The 9,148-nt window shown below is 37.5% G+C and overlaps 1 protein-coding gene across 2 annotated transcripts in view; it reads left to right on the top strand.

The window, feature by feature from the left end:
* The first annotated feature begins 3,538 nt into the window (after positions 1-3,538).
* The window catches only part of LOC591586 (probable Na(+)/H(+) antiporter nhx-9), a 51,734-nt gene continuing 46,124 nt past the window's right edge, over positions 3,539-9,148 (top strand). The window contains exon 1 of one of the 2 annotated variants that reach the window (XM_011677023.2): positions 3,539-4,022. In XM_011677023.2, coding sequence (XP_011675325.2) covers positions 3,758-4,022 — 265 coding nt within the window. In that variant the 5' untranslated portion in view covers positions 3,539-3,757. The remainder of the gene's footprint in view (positions 4,023-9,148) is intronic. The other variant, XM_791142.5, reaches the window with a different exon arrangement.

Below are 9,148 nucleotides of genomic sequence, written 5' to 3'. Positions count from 1 at the left end.
CATATCATCTACATTGGTCCTCTCTATTTGGTACCCGGTATAGGAAGCAAACGTCATTGTGCATGGTTGGATAAGCATGTGCGCGCCCCCTAAAAAAAAAAAGCAACTAGCTGAAATGCTCCCCATGGAGTGGAGAATGTGCAATATGAAGTGCAGAATATTGAATTGAATATATAGTGACCGGGGTGATAATAACACTGCAGGCGCTTTATAATGTATTAGCAAATCAACTTGAAAATGAGTAGAAAACGAAATTAATGTTGACATTCATTTTTTTTAATGAAGAAAATAGAATAATGAAAAGCCACGGTCAGCAATATAGGCAAAAAAGGCAACGCAAAATTACGGACCACGCCCCTGCAAGCATCTCGACCGCGTCCACCTATTTTTTCTCTTCTTTTCTTTCTTTCCGTCCTTTATTTCTTCTTTTTCTTCCTCCTCCTCTTTCTTCTTCTCCTTCGTTTTATTTTGTTCTCCAGGATTTCTCATGGGTAGGCGCGTAATTTGAAAAAACAGACCTTGGAAAAATAAAAAAATAAAATGTACACGAAGTTCTTTTTTAGCTGGGGTTCAGCCCTGTAAACTCGATTTGCGGGGGGGGGGGCACCAATAAAACAGGCCACTTTCTTGAGAAAAATGGGCCCCTATATAAAGGAAAATCTCAAAGCGAAAGTGTACAATTTTGTAAGCATTTGTATGTACATTGTATCACCAGTGATGATTTCAACATTTGTTTCACTTTATACATCGTACAAGATATTGCTTAAGCATTATACTCTGCAGTTGGGTGTGATGGTCTGAATATTCATTTGCGAGCGAGGAACAATTTCAAGATTTGTGAGGTCACAGTGCGAAAATTTACATATTATTTATAAAGAGGGGAAAACAATCCTGATGGGGTTATAAGCACATTCTTATAACAGAAGACTCGAAAGTCCTTAGATATTGTTTTTAATATAAAAACTTTGTCATCACATATGATATAGTATGTATGTTTTGTTCTTCTCTTGCTTCATTGCCCCCCCCCCCCTCTTTTCCAGACTGGCCCTTACCTTACAAACATTTCTTCATTTATTAGCAAACTCATTTTGTTCTGTTTTGCTCTATTGTACTTTTTCTCTTTTTTTTTCTCTCTCTCTCTCTCTCTCTCTCTCTCTCTTTCTCTTCTATGTCTTCCCCGTTACCATTTCTCCTACATATAACTATCTTCTCAACTTTTCTCTGTTGTTGTTTTGTTCTGTTTTGCGCTTTCGCTCTCCATCCTAATGTATATATCTTCCCATTTTCTCCTTTTTCAATATATACATCAATCTATTTCTTTTGTAAATATTTCCCATGTGTAATTGTTTCTAGTCTGTTAAGGTACTTTAGTTGTTCAGTATTAATTTTTTTCTTCAAAGTAATTAAATCATTCAGGAATTATATTCTGTTTGGGGACCTTGCTCTAACAAGCCCAGCTTCTATATAAGGTCTCCTCTTTCTTTCATGTACAGAACATGATCTTACATAAGTAACTTTTTTATAGAGTTTCTTTAGTTAATAACAAGACTTGTATGTTGAACATTACTATTGCACTTCAAATTATGTTTGTTATATTGATAATCTGCTGTTCCAGTTACTTTATTTGAAATTCTAAGTACAAATGTTTGTGAAAGAAAAAATAAAATGAACTTTGAAATATGAACTAGGTTCTCAAAATGATATCATCTATAAATGCGAGCAAGGCACAAGACACTTAGTAAAAAAGAAAAGAAAAGGAGCACAAGTCAAAGTACAAAGGGTAATTATCAGAGGTGGAAAAAGAGGCACTCACTCGAGGTGGAAAAGGGATATGTAAGAATGGGAAATGTGCATTTTTTGAAAAAAAAGGGGCACCCATCAGATTTTGAGAGGGGCATTTATGAGAGATGAAAGGGGGCTTTTATGAGAAGCGGGAAGTAGTTCTTGTTAAAAAGAGAAAGACTCTTAGGCACATGTTAAAATAAGCGGGGCAATAATCAGAGATGAAAAGGCATAATAATGAGTAGGGGCAGGGGCACTTATACTTATAAGAAGTAAAACGAGTTATTGGAGGTGAAAAGGGGCACTCATCAGAGATGAAAAGAACGCTTATCAGGAGAGGAAGGGGCACTTTTCAAAGTAAAACGAGCATCTCTCATATTTAAATAGGGGCAATTATCGGAGGCGAAGGGGGCACTTATCCAAAAGAGAAGGAGTAACTTCTTGACCTGAAAAGGGTCATTTCATAAAAATGAAAAGGGGCACTTATGAGAATGAAAGGGAACACGTTTCATAGATCAAAAGGGGCATTGATAAGAAGGGGAATGAGCTCTTTTTAAATGGGGGCACTATCATAAGGAAAAGGGCACTTATTTGAAAGTAAAAGGGCCACGTGTGAAAAAAGGTGCACTTATGAGGTTAAAAAAGGGCTAGTTATTAAAAGGGGAAAGGCACTTCTTACAAAGTAAAAGGAGCATCTCTCAGATTTGAATAGGGCAATTATCGGAAGTGAAGGGGCACTTATAATAAGTGAAATGTGGTACTTCTCGTAACTTGAAAAGGGGCACTAACTAGAGATTAAAAATGGCACTTTCAGAATGAAAAAGGGACACTTATTGCAAAGAAAAATGGAAACTTGTTGAAGTAAAGGGGGCACTTATCTGAGGTGAAAATGGGATGGGGCACTTTTACAAAGTTATAGGGGCACTTTATCTATATAAAAAGTGGCACTGTATAGGTACTTGAAAAGGTTGCATGGGGGGGGGGGGCACTGTGCCCTTCAGAGCGCCGCTTCTGTGTATGATGTATGGAATATGTATTAAAATGAATTTGATGAAATACAATGATATTTCGTAATGCAACCTTGTTGTCCCTCTCACTTCCTTCTTTCTTCTCCGACACGAGCAGGTATCCGGGGAGGAACGGTAAAGAGAGGGCCGTAAGAGTGCACTCCCAGACAAATCTCTGACAAGCAAATCAAAATCTCGTTTTTCAAATACATTCTCTTTCAAGGAAAAAAGTCATCAGCCAAAGGATACATCTTAATTTTCTTCTTCTTTTCCCCCGTCTCCCTTTTTGGTCCTTTTTTTTCTTTCCTTCTATTTTCCCTTCTTCCTTTTCTGCCTCCTTTCCCTTCAGACTCTTCTATACTTCCTTCGTTTCCCCAGTTTTTGGGGGCGAGGGTAGAGGCCCTTATGCCCCTGTGTCCCCTTCTAGGATCCGCCACTGATTTTGAAATCTTTGTCTGACCTGTTGCTTATGGATAAAACAAAGCAGGGGGGTGTCAAAGTTGGAGCTAACTGAGCTGTTTTTCTGATTATATTGCTGGTTTCGTATTGAAGGTTTGAAGCAGACTCATGATTTGCCTCTCGAATTTATGCTAGAAAGAGTTTCACTTCAATATGATATCACATTACATATTACGTTATAAAAGATATATCTCATAAAAAGTGGGAAACTATTTCCTCTTCCTCTTTTAAATTAATACAAAAAGTCAGCACTCACGAAACCGAAACACAAGGGATAGCGCAGTGCGAAGAGAGCTCAATAGAAAGCCAGTGGACCGGATGGGCAGGGGCTTGGTAACTTAATGAGTGTGCCTAGTTCCGGGTGAACGTGAACCTGTTGGGAATACCGTGAGCACGGTCTAAACTTTATCAGCTAGCTCATATCCACGGATCATATCCATAGAGAAAGTCGTGGCAGAAGTGTCCACATCTTTCCTTTTCTCTAGACTGTCTTTCATTTTAATACAGAGATGACTTTTGGGGGCTTGTTGCAAAGAGGGAAAGTGGTCGCCCTGCTTCTCTCCGTCGCACTGTTGCCAGCGGTCTGGGCCGTTGGACCTGGCGGAGACATCATTGAGGATGGGTGTGAGGAGTTCGTGGCCCATTATGAAAAAGAGTACAATGGAACAGAGGAGGAGATAGAATCGTATGAAATCCTATCAGTGAATTTCTTGGAGGTAGCTTCCCCTTTGGTTCTGAGTATATGGATCTTGGTTGCTGCTGTCGCCAAAATCGGTAAGTTTCATCAACCTGTTCTTCTACTTTGTGGATCCAAGTTCTAAATTTTTACTCCTAAAATGTCTTAAGAAATAATGATTGGAACCTTGGAATAATCTAACAGAAAAAGTTGTGTGTGCACCTACTGTGGCGACTTTTAAGAGTTATTTGAGAGCCCTTCCCTTAGGAATAGAGGGCTAATCTACCAAGTATACCAAGTAAGTATGTAAGTAATATAATTACTGAAAATGTTACAGGTAGAATTGTAGATGTATTTAGTCTATGTAAAAAAACAGACAAAAAAAAAAACATATGCGAGAACTCACTCGGTGTTTACAACTTAACAGTTAAGAAAGTAGATGACCAATTAAAAATAGCAGGTGAACTCGTGAGGATGAGATGATGATTAATATTTGAGCATAACTGTGCCAAAACTGGGACAGAGATTGTCTTGTTTTAACTGTATGCTCTGCATATCTCATTGTTAGTGTGATTTGTTTTGGCAATAAAGAAAATACATAAGAAATAGAAAAACGGACAATTGAGCTAGTATAGATAATAGATATTATAACCACTGATACACTAGGAAAAAAAATGTTAACCTAATAAGTGTGGCAAAAAGTGTTCTGTCTCAGTTCCAGTAGTTGTAAACATTAAACACTTTCACAAGAATATTCACTATACAAAATTATAAACTTATGATATCCTTAAGTAAATACAAAACCGATTCTCCCATCAACGTTTAGAGGAAGAAAACAAATCTTACAAGGCCTGTCTTTGAATGGTGAAATGAATTTGGCTCGTTTACTTATTGGTATTCTTCAGTTCAAACATTTAACTGCACAAGCTTCAAAGAATCAAGTCTCTGTCTCTATTTAACATGAGAGGTACAATAATTTGTAATAATCAATAGGTCAATATAAAATCTATTGTATAGTTGATAGTTTTATCGACAGATTAGGAAGGGGTAATTGATCAGTGATTCAGTGGTAATTACAATCAATTGAACAGCCTTTGTGTTACTTTTCTTCGGAAGGAGGTAGATTTGAAAATCAATATTCACCAATCATTGGAGGAAGAGGATGCGATTATATTCCCATTAACAAACTTTGTCATGTTCATTTAAATGTAAATTCTAAGAGGCTTTGACTCTTGAATACTAGTGAACTTATCTTTAACCTGTGCAATCCATGCACAGTTTGACGAGCTTGGCTTTTCTCAATATTTCACAGTAGAAGGAATACTGTATATGTAAACAGTGTAGTAATATATATGGATTTCAAACTTGTAGTTTTGCGCTATCATCTATTTTCCTAATTACTTAAGTACCTGTACTAATTATCTTATCCCTCCAGCCTATTTGTGTGATTCAAAGTAGTATGGACCTGTATGGCCAAGGCATTAGGTTTTTTTGTTAATGAATACTAAATATTTAAATCTGTATATGAACCATACTACAGGTATTAGCTGTAATTTGTATTTTGTAATGATTTGTATTTTTTAAAAATCAACTGCTCTTTGTGGACCATTATTATTCAGGTCAAGTCTTGATTCAAGTTTTGATTTGTAAATTATTATTATTATTTTTTATTTTTTTAAATGTTTTATTATGTTCTCCTTTTTTGTATGTCTTTGTCATATAATGTCTCTGTTCCTTTATTGGTGAAGTATCAATATAGTGATGTACCTAAAAAAAATGTACAAACTGAAACCTTGTACAATAAATAAGTTACAAGTGGTAATCCACAGTATGATGAATTCTGCTTTCTCTATTATTTTCAAGCTTTTCTATGAATCCCATTATGTTGCTATTGAATTGAATTTTCTCACCACTTTCATAAAAACATGCAAAGTCAAAGACCCCGTTCTCACTCACTTCGTTGGAGTGCTCTGGAGCGCTCTAACTAAGACCCGTTCCTCAGGAGCGGTTCTTAGGTGAGTGAGAACGGTCAAAGTGGTCCAGGAAGTGGACTTCTGGACCGCTCCAGAAGACCACCTTCCGAGGTGGTCTTGAGGAGCGGGTCTTATTAAGAGCGATTTGGAGCGCTCTAACGTGCAATGTGAACGGAAAGCGTACTTTGAACAGAAGTGAGCTAGTGACCTTCGGTGCGAAACATGTAGTACGGTACATACGGTTTGTATTCCGCGCGCGAAAAAATTGATCTGCTGACCTGAGCTGCCATAGCAACAAGACCACTTTGACTCGTGGAGCGGTTTGAGCCATTAAAAACTGCTCGGAGTGTGTACGCTCGCAAACCGTTCCTCAAGACCCGTTCCTCTGGAGCGGTCTAACTAAGACCACTTTCAAAGTGAGTGAGAACGGGGTCAAAGAATACAATAAAATATTTCCTACACATTTATGGATAAGAAAATAAAATGGAACATACACTAAAGGAAATTAGAAAGTGATAGGATCATCAACAAGTTACAGAAACTTAGAGGTATATGTAGATGATCCTACACAAAATGCAAAAACTAACCCCTAACCCAAAAAGACAAAGAAATCATCATATTGTTGAATTACCTCTTGCTATGAATTGGGAATACATGTACATTAGGTCATACAAGTCTGATTCATGGTGTAGATTTTTGTGGAGTTCCTTTCGCCTAAGCCCCCCCCCCCAACACACCCCATCGTATTATATTAGAGGGAGTTAACCCCCCCCCCCTTGCCCTTAGCCCCTAAGCTGCTCTGGTGCAAACCTGACATACATGTACAACGTGTTGTAAAATCATTTAATGAAAGTCTGTAAGCATGACAAAAAACAGCAAACTAAATAATTGTATGATGAAGCATAATTTATGAAGGTCTACAGGTGTCATACCATCATATTTAACGCGGCCCCAACCGAGTAAATGGTATCAAATTCATGGCTACATGTAGGCACGTGGGCTTCATTGATTACATGCGTATGTACATTGTGCATAAAAATCAATTAAACTTACCGGTAGACTCAATGCCCAGATAAGTCTTCCGCACAAAGCACATTAAACACACATACAATGTACACCCATGTATACTTTCACATGAAAAGGGCCAGTTTATCAATGACTCTAAGCTGGCCAATTGGATCAAATTTGCCAGTTAAAAGTGTATTATAGTCTACCCCTCATATTTTCTTACCAATATACTATTCAGAAACATTATTCATTTTTTTGTAATGATCAAATACTATGACAACAGTAGGTACAGTTTTGGCTGTTACAATTTAATTTTGGGAGAGACTCAGTCATCAGATCAACCTTAAAGCTATTAACGGGAGAGTGTCTATTCACTTGTGACATATACTCAGACCCTCTTTCCAATCAGCTAATCATTTAGGCTTCACGATTGGGGTAAGGTTGAAATGGATACAGTTGCATGCTCATCATGAACTGTAAGACTTGTACAGTCTAAATTCACAAAGATTTACGAAAGGTCCACTTTTACTGGTTTTAAGAACTTTTTTCCCCAAAAACCATAAGAGGAAAGACATCAATGACCGTACTCTCATTGAAGCAACATTACTTTAAGTTTCGATAAGACAAAAGAGGCTATCAATTACTGATGTGTAAGTACTCTAAAATGATTGATTCCTTGCGCTAAAGTCTACAAAATTTGCAGTGTAGAATTATCGTCCTGCGTTAGATATAAAGCTGTTCTCGCCTTAAATTCTAATCCGTAGGAAATGTTGGGTACAGAGTTGCCCAACATCAGGACAATTATGTGTCTGACCAACTTTATGGCAGTTGTTAGCGCAACTGGGCAATTTTTGATCAATTTGTAGTTAAAGGTAACTTTGTTTATTGTAATTGGGCAAAACATCATCCAATTATGCGAGAGAAAGAATACATTGCCCCAAAGTTGATAGAATACCCCCATTTTGGACAGTTTTTAACCAATTTTGTTCAGTGAAGGTGTCATTGGTTTTGTAATGACATTTCATCACCTTGATTGGTAGACTAATATATATATGTTCGACCATGCTTGGTGTGATTTCTATCCGGATCCTGGAAAAACCTCGTGTAAACACAGGAAGCAGGAAACGCTTGTGCTAAATCATCCTTCCTAAAAGAGGAACTGTTTGGTAGAAAGTAGACCACTTTTTGCATTGTATATATATTTCAAATTAGACCTCCATTGTGCTACTATGAAGTGGAGCATGACATAGGAAAATACAGAGTGACTAATGTAGACCTGCTGTGATTCAATTATTCTTGACATACTTGACTATAAATAAATATATGTGTGTACAATGTAAATAAGGAAGTTGCGTTGGTGATGATTTTAATTTGAGAGAGTATTTTTGTACAATATCAAGAATCTGGGTTGAGTATTATAAAGAGTTATAATTGATCATAAATCTAAGCAATTCATGATGAGCCGCAGACTTACGCTTAATATTAATCAAAATTCAAAAAGCTTTATGCCCAGGTCGAAAATCCCATAGAAACCAGTAGAGAAAACCAGTACAGATTTTTACTGGTTTGTACTGGTCTATTCTCTACTGGTTTCAATATGGAAAGTGGCGCTTTTTCCATTAAAAACCAGTAGAAAAAAATCGTACTGGAACCAGCAGAAGACCAGTAGAAGACCAGTAGAAAACCCTAATGGAACCATTAGGAGACCAGTAGGAATCCCAACTGGAACCATTAGGATACCAGTAGGAAACAAGTAGAAATCCCCACTGGAACCAGTAGAAGACCAGTAGGAATCGATACAGAAACCATTAGGAGACCAGTAGAAAAAGAAGTGCTCGAACCATTAGACCAGTAAAAAAGAAGTCCTGGAACCATTAGGAGACCAGAAGGAATCCATACAGAAACCATTAGGGGACCAGTAGAAGACCAGTAGAAAACCCTAATGGAACCATTAGGAGACCAGTAGGAATCCATACAGAAACCATTAGGGGCCCAATAGAAGACCAGTAGAAAACCCTAATGGAACCATTAGGAGACCAGTAGGAATCCATACAGAAACCATTAGGGGACCAGTAGAAGACCAGTAGAAAACCCTAATGGAACCATTAGGAGACCAGTAGGAATCCATACAGAAACCATTAGGGGACCAGTAGAAAACCCTAATGGAACCATTAGGAGACCAGTAGGAATCCATACAGAAACCATTAGGGGACCAGTAGAAGACCAGTAGAAAACCCTAATGG

Source organism: Strongylocentrotus purpuratus, unplaced genomic scaffold (assembly GCF_000002235.5).
Source record: "Strongylocentrotus purpuratus isolate Spur 01 unplaced genomic scaffold, Spur_5.0 spur5_scaffold_8, whole genome shotgun sequence".
NCBI lineage: Eukaryota > Metazoa > Echinodermata > Echinoidea > Camarodonta > Strongylocentrotidae > Strongylocentrotus > Strongylocentrotus purpuratus.
This window is presented reverse-complemented; position numbering and strand designations above follow the sequence as displayed.